General features: G+C 41.7%; 2 protein-coding genes across 10 annotated transcripts in view; both read right to left on the bottom strand.

Annotated features, from left to right (window-relative positions):
• LOC121006028 (M1-specific T cell receptor beta chain-like) overlaps nucleotides 1–26,299 on the bottom strand; it is a 961,123-nt gene that overhangs the window by 331,340 nt on the left and 603,484 nt on the right. The gene's annotated exons all lie outside the window — the stretch shown is intronic.
• On the bottom strand, nucleotides 4,090–7,860 carry LOC121006030 (trypsin-like). Its single transcript, XM_040438925.1, has 5 exons — nucleotides 7,817–7,860; nucleotides 7,519–7,672; nucleotides 5,916–6,169; nucleotides 5,424–5,560; nucleotides 4,090–4,239 (listed from the first exon to the last, which is right to left on the bottom strand). The coding sequence occupies exons 1-5, from the start codon at nucleotides 7,854–7,856 to the stop codon at nucleotides 4,090–4,092; spliced, it is 735 nt and encodes a 244-aa protein (XP_040294859.1). The 5' UTR covers nucleotides 7,857–7,860.

Here is a 26,299-nt window from a genome sequence, read left to right as displayed (position 1 = left end):
ATCCTCCCTTGGATGTGGTCTCTCTTTCTCACGCTCCCTCTCCGGCCTGGAACCCTGATTCCCCGCCACCCGTGATCACCATGGTAGGCGCATAAAAGAACATCGAAAGTTGATAGAGCAGATATCAAATTCGATCGTGAACATCACAGGGACGTGCGACATGGTGGGGCAGTAAGTATGCACACGCCTACACGAACTGACTGACAGGGGTCAGCCCTTGCAACTTCTGGGTCTCCAAATTGGGCACATGGCCTGAGCTTTCCCTTTACCCCTTGGAGGTGCTGGCCTGCCCTGCAGCCAGTGTATTATCTGAACTTGTGTTTAGCACGACTGGAGGGGGTTATCACAGGTTATATTTCCCAATGTTTTGGGGTGTACCCTAATTTAAAAAATAAAATTTAAAACAAAATACCAGTGTAGGCTACCTCCTCCTCCACCGCCGCTTCCACCTACACAGCCACATCCACCGCCTCCTCAACCTCCTACTCCATATGGACCTCGTCCTCCTAGAGAAAGATTATTATTTTTAATTTTTACGTATTTTATGTTATTTAAAGTCATTTCCCTATCCACATTTGTTTGCTCTTAACCACATTTTGATGCCATTTGCAGCCCTCTAGCCCTTTCCATTACATTTTTATTGCCATTTTAGTGCTCAAAAGTTCGGGTCCCCATTGACTTTAATGGGGTTCGGGGTCAAGTTCGGGTCCCGAACTCGAACTTTTTTCCAAAGTTCAGCGAACCCGTTAAACCCGAACATCCAGGTGTCCGCTCAACTCTAGTCTGAATTGAATTTTTGAACAAATGTGCTCATCTCTAATCTACATATGACATAGAAAAATTGTGATGGCTCCTTCATCTGGCTGGATTTCTACATCCCATCTGCCCATTGTATTTATATTTTTAATGCAGGGTTATTTTGGGGGTACTTTAATGCAAGTTTCATCTAACATGGCTCATTTGACCATTTAGTTTACAAAAAATTTTAGTTCAACTATAGCTACTTTTGTTGATCTCCATAATGCATTAGTTAAATTTAGTGTTTAAAAAAAAATCTAACAATTTACAGAACTTTTGGTTCCTGCTGTAAATGGATAGTCTCACCATGACAGATAAGAAGAGACTCCAACAATACTCCGTTCCTTTAAGCTTTGTAGCATTGCAGCCACTGAGCCTAAAAACTCAACCCTGCTCAAGGAGAATTTGCTCCAATGCAGATTCCTTGAGCTTTTGTAGTCATTGGACAGAGCGTTCAGGAAACATTATCCTGAGAACTGTGGCTGTATAATTACAGATTTACAGTCCTTTTCCTTCACCCATTTCAATGATCAGTGCGCAGAGAAAAACGGAAGCTGAACGATGAACTCAGCCTCCTGTTACAGTTGGGTAAATCAATGAACAACAGGGAACTCTTCCACTATCCCAGAATTCCAGAGATTGTAGCGTTAACCCCTTCTTTGCCCTAGACCATTATGGATACTGACAATAACACACTTCTCTACCATAGACAACCAGGGCTCCTTAAATTTAACTCTTTGTCTACTCTAGACCTTCAAGCATGTGAAATTAAACTCCTTTTTGTCCAGGGCTACCATTCTTGAATTAACCCTTTCTCTGCCATACATCTACACAAATATTGCATATACCTTTTTTTTCTGCCTTGGACCACCTGGGATGCTGACCTTAATTCTTGAATGGTATAATGGACCTTTTTGCTGTCCTAGACTACCAGGGATGTTGACATTAATCAATTGAATGCCCTAGTCCACCAGAGGTAATACTATTAACTTCCTAAATGGCCTGGACCACTAGAAATGCTTATAAAAACCCCTCTCCACTGTTGACCACCAGGCATCTTGGCACTAAATGCTTCGCTGCCGTATACCACCAGGATTCGAAGACATTAGCTTTTTTCTGCTCTAGATTTCAGGGATGTTGCCATAACCCAAATTGCGACCCTAGCTAACTAAGACTAAATATGTAGTGCTTTACTTGTTGCTGTTTGTATTGTGTAGTTTAGAGTGACCAAGTGCAAAAGTCCAAAACTACAGTGTTCACAAGCTACAAAGGCTTACAGAAATGAATGTCAGCATTCAGCTGCTCACCTTGGGTGTGGCTTCTGAAAATTAAGAAATAGGTCTTTTTATACTCTCTATTTTGGCAACATATAGACTGCAGCTGTATCTTTTTGCTGTTGGTTATTACCTGCTTTCTTTACTTGACTGCCTGGTTAGCTGAGAGAGCGCTCAGTAGTTTATTAGAATTTGCCTTCTTTAAATCTAATTGTATATATTATATGTTGTTTTGGATGACTTTGTTTTGGTGGGTGTCTGTTCCTTGGGCCGTGTTGCACTGCAGTGCCACCATGATAGCCTGCAATGGCTGAATGCAAGAATAATGGTCTTCTTGACTGTCAGCTAAAAGTGGAAGGGAGTGTTTTAATGGTTTTGCTTCCTAAAGGAAAGGTAAATATGATATGTATATATGTTATGTTATGTTGTGTCGCAATGTGTGCTTTTGCAACTAGATCATTATTTTGCCTATGGTTTATATAGACACTGAATGTAGGAAGTGTCGACTGTTGCTGAAGCCACATGGAGTGCTAAGAAAGTCTTCTATACTCTGAGAAAGTAATCCAGTTGGTGAGATGTGATTCAGATCTAATAACAGCTGTGAAGAGCATTGTCTGGTGCACTGAGGTGAACCTCTAAAGATAAGCTGTGCTATATATTTCAGAGAGCAAGAGCAGAGGCAGATTGGCCACAGACTCTACAGCGAAACGTCCTTGTGGGCTGAAGCCCAAGGGAGTCCCCTGAGTCTTCCTTACTGCGACCAACCAGCCAAGTAATGATCTGACTTTCCCAGATTTAACGCTGGTGATCACAGGTGCCCTACTGACTCTTGAATTTAACTGTATTGCCATCCTGAGGCAGCTGGAATAGTAGGGCAGAATGGGGCATCTGACGCTGACCACCCCAGAGGTACAGGTTCTGGGGAGGTATTATTTACTGCTGGGCAATTATTTTATGATGCAATGTGGTATTTCCTTATTTTGGGGCAGTATATCGTGTTGTACTGTAGTATTTAGCTCTGCTGGGGTGGTAGTTTGTGCCACAATATGGTATTGCTGGCCCCTACTACTTGTGTTGACCCTGCCTTCTGTCAATTTGGACCTGACTACAACATGGGGCTAATTTTAGTCTTTTTCCAGGGTCACTTTAAGTTCTCAGTCAGCCCTTGAGCGAGAGCAAGTCATGGTAAGAGACAGTGAGCTAACTCATCAACAGCTAATCATTTTGGGGTGTAAGTAGGATAACAATGGGGAAAGGAGATTTACAGGTGTACATTCAGACAGCAAGTAGGTTGGCCCGAAGCCATCACCAGCCAGAGGGGAGATACTTGTGGCGAGAGTATCTACATTATCTGTGGTCTCATGAAAGCTTTCAGGGAACCAGGGAAGAGTGGAATTGCTGGAATAGTAGTGAGGCCAATGTAGATCAGCCATTATGCAGTTTCTCTACTTGCTGTAAGCCTCATGGCCAGTTGTTGCGATAGTATGGCTGATATGATGTGGGTGCTTATGTAAAATCCAACAACCCCAATCCTTCTTTCTCCAAACCAATGCTGACATCTCACCATAAACAGGTCATTAGGAGACTCTCATACACATTAGATAACTGGTCAATCCCGTTGAAATTGTCAAATTCATCCCATTTTTAGCAATTTGTCTACATTCCTTTAGTGGCCACTAAATGGACAACTTCTGTCGCATGTAAACATGTTGGTAGAGGCAGTTCTCCCTTTGCCACAGGACCTTGCAATTTATTTTTAAGAACCCGTATAGCAGAGCTGACTTTATCATTGAATGCTTTGAGGCATAACCTTCTGAATCATGAAAACTCTCAGTAGTTGTTCTCCCCCCATTCCTGCTGGCATGATTTGTGCAAAATGGTAAACTTAGCTATAGCAGAAACAAATAAGGGAAACAGACATTGTTTTAGAATAAATGAAATACAATTAGGTAGAGGCAATTTCACATTTATTGATGTGATTGGTGAACTAAGTCAAGAAAATAGGTGACTGAAGGATTTAGTTGGTGGCAACGGTATTGGAGATCCAGGAGTTAAAGTTGCAGACCTTGGTGTAGACACCAGGATAATTCCTGAGGGCGCAGCCATATCCCCAGGAGACAACACCATGGAGTTGTCCATTGCAGACCACTGGTCCACCTGAGTCACCCTGAGAAGAGAAAAAAGCATAGTTATAGATTCATGCTTAGTAAATCGTAAAACAGTGTACCAGCCACATCACAAGAAGGCAAAGGTTGGGTTCACTGGAATTTATTTTTTCTCCATAATATGACCACAGGACCTTTTGCAGTTCAGATGAACAGATCATAGAAATATAGTCATCTGAGTTTCCTGAATAGAACTGGGTTTTGAGGCCATATAATGTGGTTGTCGAAATGCGTCAGATATAGGGCTGCCTTATATAGACTAATTCTGTATCCAGCAACCAAGTGTTTCTGTAAATCAATTATGTAAAACTTGGAAAGCTACAGTAGTCGATGTGGACTGTCAGTAACTTTACCACCTATCCATCCCTAGATATATCCTTCAATTGCATGTAGTTAGTATCTGCTATATTTTAATTATGCCATAAAAGAACTGTATCACCCCCCCCCCCCCCATATTGATGGGGGTTATATAAAGATGACTCGTCGGGTAGCAGTGAGTGGTGCCAGTAGGAATGAGGACATCTAAACCCGGTACCAGTGCTAAGATGTGAAGGCACTAGGTATTCTACCTCTACACTGCATTGGAGTATGGACTGCATGATTGTTTGGCCTGCTCTACTGCCGTTGAGTGTCCAGATGAGGTTACGACTGGTTATAGACCAGATCTGAACTCCAAGCTACTGCGAGTGAGCTATACTTATGAAAGAGAGAGATTTGTGTGCCATAGTGCACAAAGCTGGTATAGAGCAAATCCTGCTATGTGGCTTATTGCCTAATATGTATGTAGTGGAGAGTTAACCTGTTGTTGTACTTGTAACCATCAAACATAGGGCCTCTGCCCAGAGTTATAGCCATCAAGTTTAATACCACAGGCAGAAATTGTAACTTCCAAGCTTAATGCCTCTGCCTAGAATTGTAACTGTCATGTGTTGTGCCTTTGTGTAACCATTACTCCTGTACTCTCTGTAAGAGACACGGTAACTTCCACACCTATTGCATCAATATCTGCTCTTGATAAATGTTCTGAGTCTGGGTCAATCACTCTGTGATCCTTTTATGGGTCTCCAAGACCACAAGGGCCAAAACAGCCTGTAAGGACTTACCCCTTTACTCACCTCTTGGTTCAGTACAGAACATAAGAATGTCTGCGATTGCTTAGTTTGCATTATTATAAGTTGATATTTACCTGGCAGGAATCCTTGCCACCTTCTATGTATCCAATACAGATCATGTTGCTGGTGATCTCTCCTGGGTAGGCGCTGCTACATTGGGAGGCAGTCAGGATGGGGGCGTTCAGGCACTGCAGGAGATCAGGGTAGTTGGCTGCAAAAGAACACATGAGGATAAGAATCAATTATGTCTTTGAAGCTTTGTTGAACTATTAAGCCCCAGAACACCAGTGGACGAACTCACTTTCAACACAAAAATTTATTTATATCCGAAGCATACATTCATATCCATGAACTTATATGGCATGCATATGTTTATGTATTGTGTACATTGATGTTTGTGCAGCTGTTGCAAAATATGTTGGATAAAATGAAGGATGTCATTAGTATGAATGTATACACTATATAGTACTGCAGATGTTTCTCTGCTTGTGTACATGTAGTATATCTGCTTACACTGTATGTACAATGAATTCAAGGTTTCCTTAAAAAAAATACTGTTGACTTACTTCCACTGCTGAGGGTGTTTCCCCATCCAGAGATCAGACAGGTGGTGCCAGCAGGAGCGCAGCCTGAGGGCAAAGGCACAGTCTTGACGTAAGAGTTGAGGGTGGCAGGAGAGGCCAGCTTGATCAACATGATGTCGTTGTCCAGGGTTCTGGAGTTGTAGCTTCCATGTCTGATAACCTTGGCAGAGTTAATGAACTGTTCGCTGCCTTCTTTGACTTCAATGTTGTGTTCTCCCAGGCGAACCTGAATGCTCCTGAAGTAGAAAATTTAACTTGATTATTTTATAATTATATTTTTTTTAAATGGAGAGATGGTATATTAAATGTGACCCAACCGCAAAACTAGTTCATGCATTGTACTGCAAAAGATTATATTGATGTGGTCTTCTTCTGTCTGTTTCCGTAATATGTATAGCCCGCAGCAGGACAAGGGTTGGGTGGAGAGGTGGTTGCCTAGGTCTTCATGGGGGAGAATTTTGAATTCTCCAACTTAATTTTCTTTTTTTACCAGAATACTAAGAACTGGTAGGGAAAGGAGCAATGAGACCATGAAATGCAGAACTTTTGGGAATCTTAGTAGGGGGGTGGGCCATTAATAAGCAACAACACTTGTCCCACTCCTGCCTATTAGTATCATACTCTTTTTCCGGTATAAAATATCCTTTTTAAACTGTTTGCCTTTATACATTTCTATAAAACTTTTCTTCAAACTTGTTTTATATACATTTTGATGTACTAAAATATTATGCAAATTTGTGTTAAAAGGTATATTTTTTACATTAGCTAAATATTTACATTAATACAGTTTTCATAGATATTTATTCCATATATGTTTTGTTCTCTTTTCATTTTTGTTAAGCTTTACTTTTCTTTCTTATTTTTTTATTTACTAGACTATTTAAAAAAAAAAAAATTGTATTTAATAAAATATGCACTTAAAGGGGTTTTCTGCAACTCTAAAGGTTGGTTTTATCTTTGTTGGATACAGAAGCTCAGCCCAGTCAAATGAATAAAGCTGAACTGCAGTACCAGGAATAGCCATAGCCAAATGAGCTATGCCCCTGTGAACTTCGAAGGGAAGGTGGCATTCAGCTTAGCACTGTGACTCTTTTATTCAGCTGATTGATTGGGGCCTTGGAAGTCAGTGGCTCCCCACTGATCAGAAATAGGTCCTAAGGATAGATCCTCAATATTACAGTCTCATAAAATCCCTTAAAAAATAATTTTAAAAAAATCTTGATATTTAGCGTCTTATTAAAACGAGCTGAAAAGAATAGCGTGGTATTAAACAAGCAGGAAGTGCTCAAACCCACATGCAGTTGTGCATATATATAGGGGAGCAAATCCTACACTTGTGGCCCGTTGCTAATGACGATCCCCAGCAAAAATGCATACAGTGGAGGATGCCCGCAGCAGACCACAAGTACCACAAAAGACATCCTACACAAGATAACAATTATGTTGATGTGATAATCAATATAGCAATATAACAAAATTATAACACAGACAGGTACAATCTGCGGTCTTACTAAACCCTAATTTATTAAAACCTTATTTCTGATAGTAAATGACCCACTGAGTGTTTTTAATCAGTTGGACTTACGACTTGTAGCAGTGAGCAGCAGAGATCACCCATAAGGCGCTGACCAGGCTTCCTCCACAGAAATGATATCCAGAGTTCAGAGAAGCTTGGTAGGGCGCAGAGTTTTTAGAGCAGGTGAAACCTCCGACGATTTTATCATCGTCATCGAAGGCGGCTGTGATGATAAAATAAAGAAGAATAAATTATGTTAACAGATTTATTTAAGTATTAAAAGATTTTAATATCTAAAAAAGTTGAAGAAATACATTGAAGAGGGAAAGGGTAATACTTGCTCCTAGGTATTTGTTGGTATTCATACCTGCAACTCCAAGGATGACTGCTACCAGAAGAAGCTTCATGTTTGGTTTCTAAGTCGTTGTGTACTGGTTTGCTGCACATTTTCCTATTTATATATTCACTGGAACAAGGTGGGAATGGATCCAAGGACATTTGTCCTTGATTAATGTGAATGTAATAAGTTTAATCGACTTAGAGTAAATATATGGACAACTGCCCTTAACTCCAAATGGTCGTAATGACAAAGTTCTCATGATAAAAATAATCATTGGTTGGATGTTTAGTTGTTCACCTCATCATACACTCTCTCTACACATGCCTAGCCTCCAGGTTCATTTTCATGCAAAGCAGGAAAGGTTCCTTGAAAGCTATCTAGATGCATATCCAGAAGAAGTGTCTGAGCACTGATGGCCCTGATGGACAAATAAATATGTTCTTCAGATAAAGATCATGTCTGGATGGGGAAGCAACTTGTGAGTGGTTTGAATGTGTTTTCCTGCCATAGAGGAGTGATGTTGGATTGTGAACGTGAGATTCTATACAGTATTCTAAATCTGTTGCAGGGACATAGCTATCGCACCAAGACCCTCATCACCTAGGGGCTCCATAGGCCCTTTTGCCATAAGACACCAATTTATATAAAAAGCACATGGTGGGTTGGTGACCCATTTTGCATCATGGCCTAGCAGTCCAAACAAATCTCTGATTCATTAAAATTGAGGGTTTTAGCTGGACCCTGAATAGGGACATTTTGGTTGTTGCGGTCATGGGAGTCAATAGCTATCATGGTCAAACTGTTATAGGATCGTGCATGTTTTTGTCCAAATCAGTAAAATTAATCATGGACCTATAGAATCTACTTGGCCCACCCATATGCTATGGTTGTAGCATGGCTAGGAGGATGCTCTGGTTCTCAGTGTCATGGAAGTAATGCTCTCCGATCAGCAACATACACACAAGTCTGTAATGAATAATTGACATTTTGCTTCTGAGGTTAGGCAACACCAATAGGGGAAACAGAAGTCTACTTCCTTATCTTTCCTCTTGTATCAGCATATCTGGAGATGAGTGATGTAAGATGACTATCTTTGAAGAAAAAACATAATTTTACATTACCCTGTCTAGAGATGTCTATGCTGTAGTGAATACATGTAGTCGCACAGTAGTTGTCATATGAATTGCAGACTGTTGAGGGCTTTGCTAGGATGTCATGAAGATGTATTAAGTTTGTATTGTGAGAATTTAGAGCCTTTAACAAAATTGGTGAAAAGCTAAAGATGAACACATCTGTAGACTCAAGACAAGCATGTGGAAGCCATGTTTTGTAGCATACTTTTTGACTGTGACTTATCATCAAGAAGTTGATCTACCAGGAGAAGACCCTTCATAAAGGTTTTGATATGTATATTAGAGCTTGAATTTTATGGCGCCTACTCATCCAGGGCAATCTGCCGATATGGTTGGACAGTCATACTATAGACTAACTGCTGGAAGTGTATATTATTTTAATAGATTGTGTATAGTAAATTTAAAATATTTTGGAAATCACACTATTTTCTGGATATTATATTTGATGGCAGGTGTAAAGGGGGCACACTTCATGGGGGCCTTATAAAAACTGGGCACACTACAGATAGGGCCTTATTACTACTGGGGCACTATAGAGAAGCCTAATTTCTACTGGGCAAGTGGGCATACTATGGTGGGCATTATTATTAGGCACACTATAAATGCACTACTTCTAAGGAGGCATTCTTGGGAAGCATGATCATTAACCCTTTCTGGACCCTGCCATTTTCACCTTAAAGACCAGGCCATTTTTTGCAAATCTGACATGTGGTGATAACTTTAAAACGCTTTTACTTATCCAAGCCATTCTGAGAATGTTTTCTCATCACATATTGTACTTCATGATAGTGGTAAATTTGACTCAAAATATTTTATTTTTATTTATAAAAAAATACCAAATTTATCAAACATTTGGAAAAATTCCCAATTTTCAAAATTTCAATTTCTCTGCTTGATAGTCATACCTCCTAAAATATTTATTAGTTTACATTTACCATATGTCTACTTAATGCTTGGATAATTGGATAATTTTGTAAATGACATTTTATTTTTTGGGGACGTTAGAAGGCTTAGAAGTTTAGAAGCAAATCTTTAAATTTTTCAGAAAATTTCAAAAACTTACTTTTTAAGGACTAGTTCAGGTCTGAAGTCACTTTGTGAGGCTTACATAATAGAAACCCCCCATAAATGACACCTTTTTAGAATCTATACCCCTCAAGGTATTCAAAACTGATTTTACAAACTTTCTTAACCCTTTAGGTGTTCCACAAGAATTAAAGGAAAATGTAGATGAAATTTCTGAATTTCACTTTTTTGGCAGATTTTCCATTTAATCCATTTTTTTCCAGTAACAACGCAAGGGTTAACAGCCAAACAGAACTCAATATTTTTGCCCTGATTCTGTATTTTACAGAAACACCCCATATGTGGTTGTAAACTGCTGTACGGGCACATGGCAGGGCGCAGAAGGAAAGGAACACCGTATGCTTTTTGTAGGGCAGATTTCACTGGGATAATTTTAAGTTGCCATGTAACATTTGAAGACCCACTGATGCACCCCTGAGTAGAAACTCCAAAAAAAGACCCCATATTTTAAACTACCGGATAAGGTGGCAGCTTTGTTGGTACTATTTTAGTGTACATATGATTTTTTGTTGCTCTATATTACACTTTTTGTGAGGCAAAGTAACAAAAAATAGCTGTTTTGGCACCGTTTTTTTTTTTTGTTATTTACAATGTTCATCTGACAGGTTTTATCATGTGGTATTTTTACAGAGCAGGTTGTTACGGATGCGACAATATCAAAGATGACTACTTTTTTGGTTGTTTGTTTCAGTTTTACATAGTAAAGCATTTTTGAAAAAAAATATTTTTTGTGTCTCCATATTCCATAGTGTTTTTTAATTTTTTGGGCGACTGTCTTATGTAGAGGCTAATTTTTTTCGGTATGAAATGACGATTTGATTGGTACTATTTTAGGGTGCATATGACTTTTGATCGCTTGGTCACGTAACGTGACAAAAAATTGCTTTTTTTACACATTTTTTATTTATATTTTTTACAGTGTTCATCTGAGGGGTTAGGTCAGGCTATAATTTTATACAGAAGGTTCTAACAGACGCGGCGATACCTAATATGTACACTTTTTTAAATATATTTAAGTTTTACACAATAACAGCATTTTTGCTACAAAAATATTCTGAGAGCCATAGTTTTTTTATTTTTCGATCGATTGTCCTAATTAGTTTTTTCGGTCGATTGTCCTCATTTTTTGCAGGATGAGATGACGGTTTGATTGGTATGATTTTGAGGTGCATATGACTTTTTGATCGCTTGGTATTACACGTTTTGTGATGTAAGGTGACAAAACATGGCTATTTTTACACCGTTTTTATTTTTTATATTGTTCACCCAAGGGGTTATTCATGTTATTTTTATACAGCAGGTTCTTACGGATGCAGTGATACCTAATATGTATAGTTTTCTTTATTTATTTAAGTTTAACACAATAAAGCATTTTTGAAACAACAAAAAAAATCATGTTTTAGTGTCTCCATATTCTGAGACCCATAGTTTTTTTTATTTTTGGGGAGATTGTCCTAGGTAGGGTCTCATTTTTTGTGAAATGAGATGACGGTTGGATTGGTGTGATTTTGGGGTGCATATAACTTTTTGATCGCTTTTTTGTGATGTAAGGTGACAAAAAATGTTTTTTTTTACACCATTTTCATTTTATTTTTTTGACGGTGTTCACCTGAGGGGTTAGGTCAACTGACATTTTTATAGAGCAGGTCGTTACAGATGTGCCAATACCTAATATGTATACTTTTTTTTATTTATTTAAGTTTCACACAATAATATATTTTTTGAAACAAAAAAAAAATATCATGTTTTAGTGTCTCCATAGTCTGAGAGCCATAGTTTTTTTTATTTTTTGGGAGATTGTCTTAGGTAGAGTATCATTTTTTGCAGGATGAGATGAAGGTTAGATCGGTACTATTTTGGGGGGCATATGTCTTTTTAATCGCTTGGTGTTGCACTTTTAGTAATGTAAAGTGACAAAAAAAAATTTTTTTTAGCACAGTTTTTATTTTGTTGGTCACCTGAGGGGTTAGGTCATATGATATTTTTATAGTGCTGGTAGATACAGACGCGGTGATACCTAATATGTCTACTTTTCTTTTATTTACAATTACTTTTACTTTATTTGGGGAAAAGGACGCTAGTAAAATACTGTATGTCTTTTGTGCTAGGACATGGGGGGTGTGGGGCAGTTGATTTAAGAATTTGGCACATATTCACTGGGGCCTGAAACGAGAATCTTCCTAGCAACTCCCCTGCTAAAACCAGAGGGGTCCAGGGTCCTGCTTGCAAAATCATGTTACATATCCAGCAGTGAAAAATTAAAGATGCAGCACCTGCATAGGAATGGCGGTTATATGCTATATAATACACATTGTTGCACAATACGCAAAAATAACAGGGCTCAGTTAATCTCCCTGGGTACTAACAAAGTTCCGCTCAGAAAAATATTGTTAAAGGGGTTGTCTCATCATAGACAATGGGGGCATATTGCTAGGATATGCCCCCATTGTCTTATCGGTGCGGGTCCCACCGCTGGGACCAGCACCTATATCGGGAACGGAGCCCCAGAAGGTGGTGGCTGGAGGACTCCGGTCCAGCCACTACCAAGCCAGCTCTCCAAAGAAGTGAATGGGAGCACACCTCACATGCCTGGCCACCGCTCCCATTCACTTCTTTAGGCTCGACGGAAATAGCCCGGCTATTTTTACCGGCCCCATAGAAAATGAATGGGGCTCACTTTCGAGGCTCCGTGCTCTAAATAGGTGTGCGTCCCCGAGGTGGGACCCGCACCTATAAGACAATGTGAGTATATCCTAGCGATATGCCCCCATTGTCTATGATGAGACAACCCCTTTAAGGAAGATGTAATTCAGGGCTGCAGGCGGGTCAGCTCGACCACCCTTACATATTTTATTGACTGCAAAATGTCCATGAAATGGACACAAAAGTATCTAGCTATACAAATTTCAAGGAAACTGTGAAAAATGTAACCTATTTATGCTTTCTTCAAAACACGCTTGAAGGTATCCAGCAAATCCCATTGATTTTGTTATGGATCTCCCTGAAGTATGTAGTAAATTAATAGATTCTGAACAACAATGCCAATTTAATATGTATGGTGAAATCCCAATTGTCCCTCAATATCAGGGAAATAGTAGTGCCAAATATGAGTACCATACTTACTGAATACAGTAGGCATTACAGGGGCCTCCTCTGCACATGCCGTTACAAAACTATGTACAGTTGCAAGAAAAAGTGTGTGAAACATTTGGAATGATATGGATTTCTGCACAAATTGATCATAAAATGATCATAAAAACAATCACAGTCGGCTTAAACTAATAACACACAAAGAATTACATGTTACCATGTCTTTATTGAACACACCATGTAAACATTCACAGTGCAGGTGGGAAAAGTATGTGAACCCTTGGATTTAATAACTGGTTGAACCTCCTTTGGCAGCAATAACTTCAACCGAACATTTCCTGTAGTTGCAGATCAGACGTGCACAACGGTCAGGAGTAATTCTTCACCATTCCTCTTTACAAAACTGTTTCAGTTCAGCAATATTCTTGGGATGTCTGGTGTGAATCGCTTTCTTGAGGTCATGCCACAGCATCTCAATCGGGATAAGGTCAGGACTCTGACTGGGCCACTCCAGAAGGCATATTTTCTTCTGTTTAAGCCATTCTGTTGTTGATTTACTTCTATGCTTTGGGTCGTTGTCCTGTCGCAACACCCATCTTCTGTTAAGCTTCAGCTGGTGGACAGATGGCCTTAAGTTCTCCTGTAAAATGTATTGATAAACTTGGGAATTCATTTTTCCTTCGATGATAGCAATCCGTCCAGGCCCTGACGCAGCAAAGCAGCCCCAAACCATGATGCCCCCACCACCATACTTCACAGTTGGGATTTTGATGTTGGTGTGCTGTGCCTCTTTTTCTCCACACATAGTGTTGTGTGTTTCTTATAAACAACTCAACTTTGGTTTCATCTGTCCACAGAATATTTTGCCAGTACTGCTGTGGAACATCCTGATGCAAGTGGCGTAGGGATCGCCATAGCAACCATAGCTGTGGCTATAGGGCCCTACGCCACTTGGGGCCCGTCCGGGCCGCCTTCTGTTGATTTTTTTATTTTTATTTTTTATTTACATGCACACTACACACAGGCAGCCAGGCGCGAGCCGCGGACCGCCCGCCCACTACACTAGACTATTGTAGTGGGCGGGGCGAGGGCGGTCCGCGGCTCGGGCCTGGCTGGGGAGGAGTCAGGACTGGAGCAGGGTGCACGCAGGGCCGGGCCGACACAGTGGCTGGGGAGGCTCCAGCCAGGCCACTGAGTAACTCAGATTCAGAAGATCCGATGGTATATTCTAACCCCTAGGCGTTCCCATGGTGACGGGGACGCTTGCCTGGGGGTTAGAATATACCATTGGATCAGAGTTTTCACGAGCTCAGTGAGATCGTAAAAACTCAAATCCGATGGTATATTCTAACCCCCAGGCGTTCCCATGGTGACAGGGACACTTGCCTGGGGGTTAGAATATACAGGGCCACGCCGCTCACAGCAGTATATTTATAAACTAATCAGTAACTACTTTTACTTTAATCATTGCTCATTGCTGATCTCTTTACTTGGATTATTTGGATATCTCACTCTGTCTTAGATCCGGTAACAGCAGGCAGTGCAGGGGGGCGGCGCTCACTCACTGACGTCACGCGCCTGCTCCTCCCACTAGGCGGCACAGGCGCGTGACGTCAGTGAGTGAGTGCCGCCCGCCCGCACTGCCTGCTGTTTCCGGAGCTAAGACAGAGTAAGATATCCAAATAATCCAAGTAAAGAGAACAGCAATGAGCAATGATTAAAGTTAAAGTAGTTACTGATTAGTTTATAAATATACTGCTGTGGCACTGTTTAGGGGGGAGATCTGTGGATGGCACTGTTATGAGGGGGGGGGATCTGTGGATTGCACTGTTTAGGGGAGGGGGGGATCTTTGGATGGCACTGTTTAGGGGGGATCTGTGGATGGCACTGTTTAGGGGGATCTGTGGATGGCACTGTTTAGGGGGAATATCTGTGAATGGCACTGTTATGAGGGGGGATCTGTGGATTGCACTGTTTAGGGGAGGGGGATCTGTGGATGGCACTGTTTAGGGGAGGGGGATCTGTGGATGGCACGGGGGGGGGAGCCCATACATTTTTTTGCTATGGGGCCCATGCATTTCTAGCTATGCCCCTGCCCGGTGCTCTTGTGCAAACTGTAAATGTGCAGCAATGTTTTTTTTGGACAGCAGTGGCTTACTCTGTAGTATCCTCCCATGAAATCCATTCTTGTTTAGTGTATTATGTATCGTAGATTTTCTAACAGGGATGTAAGCATATGCCAGAGACTTTTGTAAGTCTTTAGCTGACACTCTAGGATTCTTCTTCACCTCATTGAGCAGTCTGCGATGTGCTCTTGCAGTCATCTTTACAGGATGGCCACTCCTAGGGAGAGTAGCAGCAGTGCTGAACTTTCTCTATTTATAGACAATTTGTCTTACCGTGGACTGATGAACAGCAAGGCTTTTGGAGATACTTTTATAACCCTTTCCAGCTTTATGCAAGTCAACAATTCTTAATCGTAGGTCTTCTGGGAGCTCTTTTGTGCGAGGCATCATTCAAATCAGGCAATGCTTCTTGTGAAAAGCAAACCCAGAACTAGGGCAGGGCAGCTGTAACCAACACCTCCAATCTCATCTTATTGATTGGACACCAGCTGGCTGACACCTCATTCCAATTAGCTCTTGGAGATGTCATTAGTCTAGGGGTTCACATACTTTTTCCACCTGCACTGTGAATGTTTACATGGTGTGTTCAATAAAAACATGGTAACATTAAATTCTTTGTGTGTTATTAGGTTAAGCCGACTGTGATTGTCTATTGTTGTGACTTAGATAAAGATCAGATCACATTTTATGACCAATTTGTGCAGAAATCCATATCATTCCAAAGGGTTCACATACTTTTTCTTGCAACTGTATATGGACATAGTTTTCCCAATGTAATAATAAATGTTTAAGAAATTCCCAACATTTTTCCACCCACTCCTTTTCTACAGCCTTGAGATGTTTCTCCATCCCTTTCCATGCTAACATCAAAGTGCCTCTGGAGAGAAAAGCCTTGTAACCTAAAAAAAAGTAAGCAGAGGCTTGTGAAGGACATGTGGTCACGTGAATAGGCTAAGTAGGTCCTCAGGTCACAGCAATGGAAGAGAAAGCTGTTCCTGTTCAGGCATATATGGGCAGTGTGTCCCTGAGAGAGATATCTCTTCTGTACAAAGCTGAAGAAGGGTCTCAGGATCTGCTTGGTCACTGAGCATCCTCTGCAGTGCCCAGACAGAAGTGACAGAAGTATGTCACAAGGATAAGGTCTGCCAGAACCAAGAATAGTGTGGTGCAGGGGTAGATAACTACAGCTTAGAGGAAGGCTGCACACCGAGCATCAGCTTCAGATATAGAGAGAGAATACAAATCGGTGTGAGTACAGCACCTGTAGCAACCACATGTAAACCAGAACTTGCCGACACTGAGGACAAAATCTATATTAAGGAGGTACAGAGACTTTTTGTAGAATTGCATTAAAGAGTAACTAAACTTTTATAACAATTTTTAATATGATGTCCCTAATGCCCTAATAAAACTATTTCTAATATACTTTATTAATACATTTAGTATTTTTCTTATACTTTTACTTCCCTAAAGCGCACCATTCCTTGTGCACTTAAAACTCAGTTGTCTGAAAACCACTGACAGCTCAACCGTGTACAGAGTGTGAAATTTATGAATGGGGCAGTAGCAGCGCTGTGAGTACGGGCAGAAGCGCATATTGTTGCTCCTGCCCATACTCCCCGGAGGATTACTAAATCCTGGCATAACACATAGGTACCCTTTAACAAAGTACTATGCCAGGATTTGCTGAGCTCCTGCTTCTGCCTGCTCCGCTAAGATAAGAGTCCTGCATGTCAGCTCTTAGCTTACCGGAGCAGGCAGAAACAAGAGGCCACTCCGCTCATGTAATCCTTGAATAGTTCATGCGTACAGAGTACCCATGTGCTATGCCAGGAGTTAGTAATCCTCCTGGGGGCAGCTGCTGCGGCCCCATTCATAAATTTCACACTCCATACTCCGTACACCGCTGAGCAGTCAGTGATGTACGGAGAACTGAGTTTTAAGTGCACAGTGAATGGTGCGCTTTAGAGAAATAAAAGTATAAGAAAAATACTAAATTGATTAATAAAGTACAGTACATTAGAAATAGTTTTATTAGAGCATTAGGGACTAATTGTTAGAAAGATTTAGTTACTCTTTAAAGGGAACCTGTCATGTGGATATTTGATTATAATCTAACTAATTATATACAATCATTAACTACTAAAAAGTACCTTAGATGTATCTACTTACTGGTGTGACAGATGGTTACCTCATAATATACACACAAAGATGCCACATGCCGCATGCTAATGAGCTGATTTGAGTCCGGCGTGATGTCATTGAGTCCAGCGTATATTTAATTCAGAGCTATAGCCACTCCCCTGCCCACCTGCTGCTGGTTCATATGGAAACAAACTGTCATTCAGCAGCAGGTGGGCGGGGAAAGCCAGGAGCTCATGAATATTCATGACTCATCATTAGTAGCTGGAGCTTTTCAATACAAGATGTTGGCAGATTGACTGGGTCAATTAAAGAAAGTGACCCAGCATTGTGCTAAGAGAATCAGTCACTTATTTATGTTGCCCTTAGTTAGGACACCAAAAAAATGGTGACAGGTTCCCTTTAAGTGCCATCCCTGAGTGGCTGGTTTATGGTTCATCATTACCACAGACTGATATACAGTAGATAAGTACAGTGCTCTGCAAAAGTTTTTGGCAGGTGTGTGGAATATGCTGCAGTAAGAATTATTTCAAGAATAGAAGTGTTAGTTTAATTTTAACAAAATGCAAAATGAAGGGGGGCGGAGCTAGCGCCTGAACTGACTGGACACATGCAGCAGTAGCTCTGTCAGTTAAATCGCCCTTACAGCTTGGTTTTTAGCTTGTTTGATCCAGGATGGTGAAGATTGGAGGCTCTAAAGCTGGCGATTCTTCCAGCCAACACAGAACCTCGAATACCGAAGGGGAAATGGACAAATTTATAAAAAAAAGCGGCCTCTGCCTATGCGGCGAGAGAATGCAAGATGGCACCGACCTCGCCGCGCACCGCAAGCCATCAACAGACGGAGGCTCCTGATACCGCTCATGGAGGTGAGGATGATGCAGACACCCTGCCCATCTCCCGTACATACCTCAGAGAAGCCCTCGCCTCCTCCCTGGCATCTTCTTTGGAGCCCCTGAGCTCCGATCTCCTGGCGATCAAGCAGGACGTCTGACACATAGGACGCAGGGTGGAATCGCTGGAGTAATCACAAACCGCCATGATACAGCACCAAACTGCGGTAAAACACAACCTCCACGCGATACAATCTAACATGAACTTCCTATATAATGCTATAGAGGACCAGGGAAATAGAGGGAGGCGCAACAATCTGCGCTTCAGGGGTATCCCAGAGTCGGTTACCCCTGGTGACATATCCAACACTATTGTCCAAATATGCCTCTCCCTCCTGGGCCCTGACTCTGCACATGAAGTGCTTCTGGAAAGAGCCCACAGGGCCCTAAAGCCCAAGCCTCCACAGCCCCTCCTAGGGACATAATTTGCAAATTCCTACATTTTCCTGTAAAAGAGGCTGTCATCTCTAAAGCTACAGAAGCAAAATCTGTCAAGTGGGATGACCATGACATCCTCATATTCGAGGATCTTGCCCAATCGACCCTGAAGAAGAGACGGGCCCTAAAGCCATTAACAGACTGGCTCAGATCAAAGAGTGTCCCGTACAGATGGTCCTTCCCTTTTGGACTCTCTTTTATGCACGAAGGTCGCAGAATAAACATCTCCTCATTCCAGGACTTGGATCAAGTATTTGAGCATCTGGGGATTGAACCACTAGAAATTCAGAATTGGGACCCTGTCCAGGACTTGGCTAACCTGCCTAACCTCCCACCTCTTGAGCTCTGGGAAAAACAGCAAACCCCTAAAACCCAAAGGGGCAGAGGAGGAAACTCCAAATCAACACCCAGAACGCTCACAATGGGAGAATGAGATGATCTCTCCCCAGCTGGTTCAATACCCCTCCTTTGGGGCCATACCACCCCAAATTCATCTACTGCCTTCTTTTACTCCTCTTCCTGTCTCTCCCCCATCCTTCTCACTCCTCTGATACTCCTCCTCTGATCCTTTTCTGGATCCCTATCTCAAACAAGGGCGATACACCATGTTACAGTATAACCCCCCTCCTTCTCCTTCTCCCCTTACTTTTACTGACCTCTTACTTCTCACCTCCCTTGCTCTTAAAATACATCACTGTAATGTTTTGTATAATGTTTACTCTCTCAAATAATCCCCACTGGGAGTTGTGCTGCTCTCTACTCTATGATCAGCGCACGGTCCTGTTTAATATGTTATGTGTTAATGTTACTTATACCTTCACTTTTGTTCTTAGACATGGGTGGTCTGGAAACAGACTGAGGTACCACTCTCCTGGTTTGTTGCTGGACCTTCCTCTCCTCAGGGTGGCACCCCCCCTCCCCCTCTCACCAACCGATTAAACCAACATAGCCAGATTAATTTATGTATTCCCTTCCTCCACCCTCACTTTTCAATATGAATGATCTTAGAATAGTTTCGTATAATGTTAAAGGGCTGAGGTCCCCATCAAAGAGATGCCAAATTCTCTCACTTTTGAATAAGGAGAGGTGTTCGATAGTTTTCTTCCAGGAAACTCATTTTAAACATGGCAATTATCCAAATCTCTCCTTCTCCAAATTTCCTGGTTGGTATCATTGTGGGGCTGGGGGTGCCGCCTCGAGGGGGGTCAGTATTGGCTTTCATAAAAGGCTTGCTTTCCAATATAAATCACACATCCAGGACCCTGAGGGTAGATACCTTCTCCTAAAGGGCCTAATAGGGCAGACCTTACTCAAATTGGTTAATGTATACGCTCCAAACAAGGAACAAGTTACCTGGCTCTCCTCCCTCTTTTCACTAATAGAAGCTCACAGAGAAGGGATATTGATTATAGCAGGTGACTTTAACTTGGCCCTCCATCCTCTCATAGATACCTCCTCCAAGAGATCTTCTATCCCCTCAAGAGCTCTCAAATTCCTACAAACCAAACTTTTTAACCTGGGGGTACTAGATACTTGGCGCTGTCTCAATCCTAACTCACTTGATTACTCTTTCTATTACATAGTAACATAGTAACATAGTACATAAGGCCGAAAAAAGACATTTGTCCATCCAGTTCGGCCTGTTATCCTGCAAGTTGATCCAGAGGAAGGCAAAAAAAAACCCTGTGAGGTAGAAGCCAATTTTCCCCACTTTAGGGGAATAAAAAATTCCTCCCCGACTCAAATCAGGCAATCAGAATAACTCCCTGGATCAACGACCCCTCTCTAGTAGCTATAGCCTGTAATATTATTACACTCCAGAAATACATCCAGGCCCCTTTTGAATTCCTTTATTGTACTCACCATCACCACCTCCTCAGGCAGAGAGTTCCATAGTCTCACTGCTCTTACCGTAAAGAATCCTCTTCTATGTTCGTGTACAAACCTTCTTTCCTCCAGACGCAGAGGATGTCCCCTCGTCACAGTCACAGTCCTGGGGATAAATAGATGATGGGATAGATCTCTATACTGACCCCTGATATATTTATACATATTAATAAGATCTCTCCTCAGTCGTCTTTTTTCTAAAGTAAATAACCCTAATTTTGATAATCTTTCAGGGTACTGTAGTTGCCCCATTCCAGTTATTACTTTAGTTGCCCTCCTCTGGACCCTCTCCAGCTCTGCTATGTCTGCCTTGTTTACAGGAGCCCAGAACTGTACACAGTACTCCATGTGTGGTCTGACTAGCGATTTGTATAGTGGTAGGACTATGTTCTTATCACGGGCATCTATGCCCCTTCTGATGCAACCCATTATCTTATTGGCCTTGGCAGCAGCTGCCTGACACTGTTTTTTGCAGCTTAGTTTGCTGTTTATTAAAATTCCTAGATCCTTTTCCATGTCAGTGTTACCGAGTGTTTTACCCTTTAGTATGTACGGGTGACTTGCATTATTCCTTCCCATGTGCATAACTTTACATTTGTCAGTGTTAAACCTCATCTGCCACTTATCTGCCCAAGCCTCCAATCTATCCAGATCTCTCTGTAGTAGTATACTGTCCTCTGTAGTATATATACAGTATACTGTCCTCTGTAGTATATATACAGTATACTGTCCTCTTCAGTGTTAATTACTTTACACAGTTTAGTGTCATCTGCGAAAATTGATACTTTACTATGCAAGCCTTCTACAAGATCATTAATAAATATATTGAAGAGAATAGGGCCCAGTACTGACCCCTGAGGTACCCCACTAGTGACAGTGACCCAATCTGAGTGTGTACCGTTAATAACCACCCTCTGTTTTCTATCATTGAGCCAGTTACTTACCCACATACAGACGTTTTCTCCCAGTCCGAGCATTCTCATTTTATATACTAACCTTTTATGTGGTACAGTGTCAAATGCTTTGGAGAAGTCCAGATATATGACATCCATTGATTCGCCGCTGTCAAGTCTAGAACTTACCTCCTCATAGAAACTGATTAAATTAGTTTGGCATGACCGATCCCTCACGAAGCCATGCTGATATGGCGTTATTTGCTTATTTCCGTTGAGATGCTCTAAGATAGCATCTCTCAGAAAACCTTCAAACAGTTTACCCACAACAGATGTTAAACTTACCGGCCTATAGTTTCCAGGCTCTGTTTTTGGACCCTTTTTGAATATTGGCACCACATTTGCCATGCGCCAATCCTGTGGGACATTCCCTGTCAGTATAGAGTCCGCAAATATCAGAAATAAGGGTCTGTCTATGACATTACTTAATTCCCTTAGGATACGGGGGTGTATGCCATCCGGTCCTGGCGATTTGTCTATTTTGATCTTTTTAAGTCGCTGATGTACTTCTTCCTGGGTCAGACAGGACACTTTTAATGGGGAATTTATTTTTACATTCTGCATGTCATCTGACAGTTTATTTTCCTCAGTGAATACACTGGAGAAAAAAATATTTAACAGTTTTGCTTTCTCCTCAGCAAATAATTCATATAGCAGGATAGACTACATCTTTATCTCAAGAGAACACCTGCAATCCTGCTCTTCAGCCAAGATTGGGGATATGACTCTCTCGGATCACTCCCCAGTATTCTGTGATGTTCGTCCTGCTTCCAGGTCGGGTAAGAATATTAATTGGAGGTTCAATGAGTCCTTGCTGGGTAACCCCAATCACAAATCACAAATCTCCTCCCTCCTAGACGACTACTTCTCTACCAACCACACCCCAGACATATCCCCCAGGTTTTGTGGGATGCCCACAAAGCCTATATTAGAGGTAGATTAATTGGCCTCTGATCTTTCCTCAAAAAGTAATCTGAAAAAAACATACACAACTCTGTTGTCAAAAATACACATTTTAGAAAAAGCCCATAAACAATCCCTACTTGCTCAGCAGCTGGCGGAACTCTCTTCCCTCAGAACCAAATTGAAGAACCTTCTGAATGAACATTCGGCCAAGTATTTTCTCTCTACCCAACAGAAGTTCTTCGCCCACGGTAACAAAGCATCAAAATTTATGATGCAGAGAATCAAACAGAGAAGGAGCTCCCGCCACATCCAGAGCATCAAATCCCCCCAGGGAGATCTTTTATTCAAAGCTGAAGAAATTGCCGAGCAGTTCAAACTTTTCTATGAGTCACTGTATAATCTACCTACCTCTAAACCCCAGATCCCTCCCAGGGGAGAGAGGCCAATATCAACTCATTCCTGAAATCCCTCAGACTCTCGAACCTTACAATATCCCAGCGGGACTCCCTAATAAAACCATTTACAATCTCTGAATTGACACTGGCGGTTAACTCCACTCCCAAAGGTAAATGCCCAGGCCCTGACAACCTCCCCTTATCATACTATTCGGCTTTTAGAAACTCCCTCCTTCCCTTCCTTCTACCAATATGTAATCTCTCTTTGTCAAACCACTCCATCTCCACAGATATGACTAGAGCCACCATCACAATCATCCCCAAAGAGGGCAAGGACCCATCAATGTGTTCCAATTACCGTCCCATTTCACTACTCAATGTAGACCTTAAATTATTAGCCAAGATGCTTGCCATTAGATTACAAGACCTTCTACCCATCTTGATCCACCCTAATCAGGTGGGATTTGTCAGAGGTCGTGAAGGGAAAGACAACACCACAAAAGTCTTAAATGTCCTATACTATGCTACTCACAAATCCACCCCACTGGTCTTGATCGGCACAGACGCCGAAAAAGCATTCGACAGGGTAGACTGGTCCTACATTAAGTTGACTTTGTCTAGATTTATGATCCCAGAACCCTATATCAATGCAGTGTTCTCTATGTACACCTACTCTTCGGCGTCTGTGTCGGTCAATGGAATCTTATCCTCTCCATTCTCAATCAGGGACGGAACGAGACAGGGATGCCCACTTTCCCCCCTCCTCTTTGTCCTAGTGATGGAGACCCTCTTGCAAACTCTCAGACATGAAAGTAAAATCAGAGGCCTATCTGTGGAGAGTTGTGAGTTCAAACTTGCTGCCTTTGCGGATGATCATCACAACTAACCCCTGTAAAGCTATGAACACCATCCTTTCGATACTTAGCCACTTTGGCTCTCTATCCAACTTTAAAGTTAACCCCTCCAAATCCCAGGTGCTACATATTGGCCTCTCACCCCCTGTTCTCTCGTCCCTCCAGAAGAACTCCCCATTTAACTGGCACACCCAGCAACTAACATACCTCGGGGTGAAGCTCACCCCCTATCTATCTGATTTATTTAAAATAAATTACAAACCCCTTCTACTTTCAATGGCCGCCCAGCTGGACTCTTTGGACTTCCCATACCTGTCCTGGTTCGGGAGGAAGAACATCCTCGTGTCTTTGGTAATCCCAAGACTAACTTACCTGATGCAAGTACTCCCTATTGGAATCCCCAAAACCTATTTTATCACCCTGAATAAGATGATCCGCAGAAAAATATGGCAGGGGAAAAGCTCACGTATTTAATTTGACACGCTTACCAAACCTAGAGCTCACGGAGGTATTGGTCTACCTGATCCCGAAACCTACATGAAGGCCATCCAACTCTCCAGGGCCGTAGACTGGATTAGAAGCCCCTCCCATAAAACATGGATTGTCCTGGAGAACACTTTTCTCCACACCCCTGCCCGGGCCCTCCTGCTGGCTGACAGACCACCTCCATCACCTAGCTTGCTACCCAACTCCATGATCTGTAATACATTGAAGGTTTGGAGGTGGTTCTCGGCCAGTAGCAGGGCTTTGGCACTACCCTCTCCTCTCTTACTTGTTAAAGATGTTTTAGCTCTAGCCCCTAAAGAGTTAAGGGAAAGCTGTCCTACTGCCTTAAGGTACTCCAAGATCCCCCTTTCCAACATTTTGGATCCAGAAGGCTGTATGCCTACTGAAGTTAAGCTTCACTCGAAGCTGGGATTAAACACCCAAAATTATATTCCTACGCGCTTCCTTAGGTCGAAAACACTTCTCATAAAAAACACTCTCCCCCCCCCCCTCCCCGAGAGAGGTTAGCTGGTTTGAGAGGCTGATAAGCAATCTGCTGCCACCTCCCAAAACAATATCAACAATATATAAGTCTCTTAAGACATCTCCCTCTTGTCCAAAACCCGCTGAATTAGGTCTTTGGGAGAGAGATTTAAAGTGGACCTTCTCGATCTCTGAAACAGCAAAAATCTTGCTCGCACCATACAAGATCTCTAGATGCATCCGCATCCAAGAAAACTGTTACAAAATTCTACTACGCTGGTACAGAACCCCTGACAAGACCTGTCTTTATAGACCAGGATCTCCAGATGTTTGTTGGGGATGCCTCAAAGAAAAAGGTACCTACTTCCATGTCTGGTGGTCTTGTGAGCCTATCAAGGCCTGGTGGTCTGAAATAGTAAAAGTTAGCAATCTGATCTGCAAAACCTCCTTTCCCTGCACCCCAGAACTGGTCTTGCTTACCCTCGGGGTGGGAGGAACAAACTCACATAACGTTTCTCTCTCTACTATTGGCAGCGGCCAGATTGCTTTTGCCCTCCCACTGGCTCTCCCCTGAAACCCGAAAGTTAGATCATTGGGTAAATAAGGTCGACCAGATATATAGATTTGAGGAAATATCTCACTGGGAATTAAGGTCAAGGTCTACCTTCCTCCAGATATGGTCGCCCAGGAAATGTTATAGGAACTTCCCATGACCCCCCTCTCTATTCCACTCTACCTCATCTGAGATACAGGAAACTTGCTTTACCACAAGTCGTACAATTACTAAAGTAATCACTCCAAAAATCCCATGTCTAACTGTTGTTACGGTTATGTTCTTGTTTATATACAGTACACCACTTTGCCTATGCTCTTCGGTTTACACCGATCATGATATGTATCTATTACCTCCATATGTGGCTACTATTTGTATGATTTTAGTTGATACATCGCAATGTATGGCTATATTTAATTACCTGACAAAACAATAAAAATTGTTAATTATAAGAAAATGCAAAAAAAATGCAAAATGAATGGACAAAAAAAAAAATCAAAATCCAATGAATATTTGGTGTACCACAGTTTGCCATAAAAACAACACCACTTATTCTAGCTACACTTGCCCAGTTTTTGAAGGAAAGTTGTTCCAGACATCTCAGAGGACTAACCACGGTTCTTCTCTGGATGTAGGCTTGCTCTAATCCTTCTGTCTGTTCATGTAACCCCAGACAGACAGGGTTATGTTGATTAGTATTGAGCGCAAATATCGGCACTTCAAGAATTCGTGAATATCTAGAATATAATGCTATATCTTCATAATAGCGAATATTCTAGATTTTTTTTTATCACTAGACAAACCTATAAGCTTATCTCACTTATTATACACTGCTCAAAAAAATAAAAGGAACACTTAAACAACACAATGTAACTCCAAGTCAATCACACTTCTGTGAAATCAAACTGTCCACTTAGGAAGCAACACTGAGTGACAATCAATTTCACATGCTGTTGTGCAAATGAGATAGACAACAGGTGGAAATTATAGGCAATTAGCAAGACACCCCCAATAAAGGAGTGGATCTGAAGGTGGTGACCACAGACCACTTCTCAGTTCCTGTGCTTCCTGGCTGATGTTTTGGT

This window comes from Bufo bufo, chromosome 6 (assembly GCF_905171765.1).
Source record: "Bufo bufo chromosome 6, aBufBuf1.1, whole genome shotgun sequence".
Lineage (NCBI taxonomy): Eukaryota > Metazoa > Chordata > Amphibia > Anura > Bufonidae > Bufo > Bufo bufo.
This window is presented reverse-complemented; position numbering and strand designations above follow the sequence as displayed.

Coding starts and splice junctions, on each gene's coding strand:
- LOC121006030 (XM_040438925.1), bottom strand. CDS start 7,856: ATGAAGCTTCTTCTGGTAGCAGTCATCCTTGGAGTTGCAG. Junction 7,673..7,816: donor AGTCATCCTTGGAGTTGCAG/GTATGAATACCA, acceptor TTATCATCACAG/CCGCCTTCGATGACGATGAT. Junction 4,240..5,423: donor GTGGCAAGGATTCCTGCCAG/GTAAATATCAAC, acceptor TTCTCTTCTCAG/GGTGACTCAGGTGGACCAGT.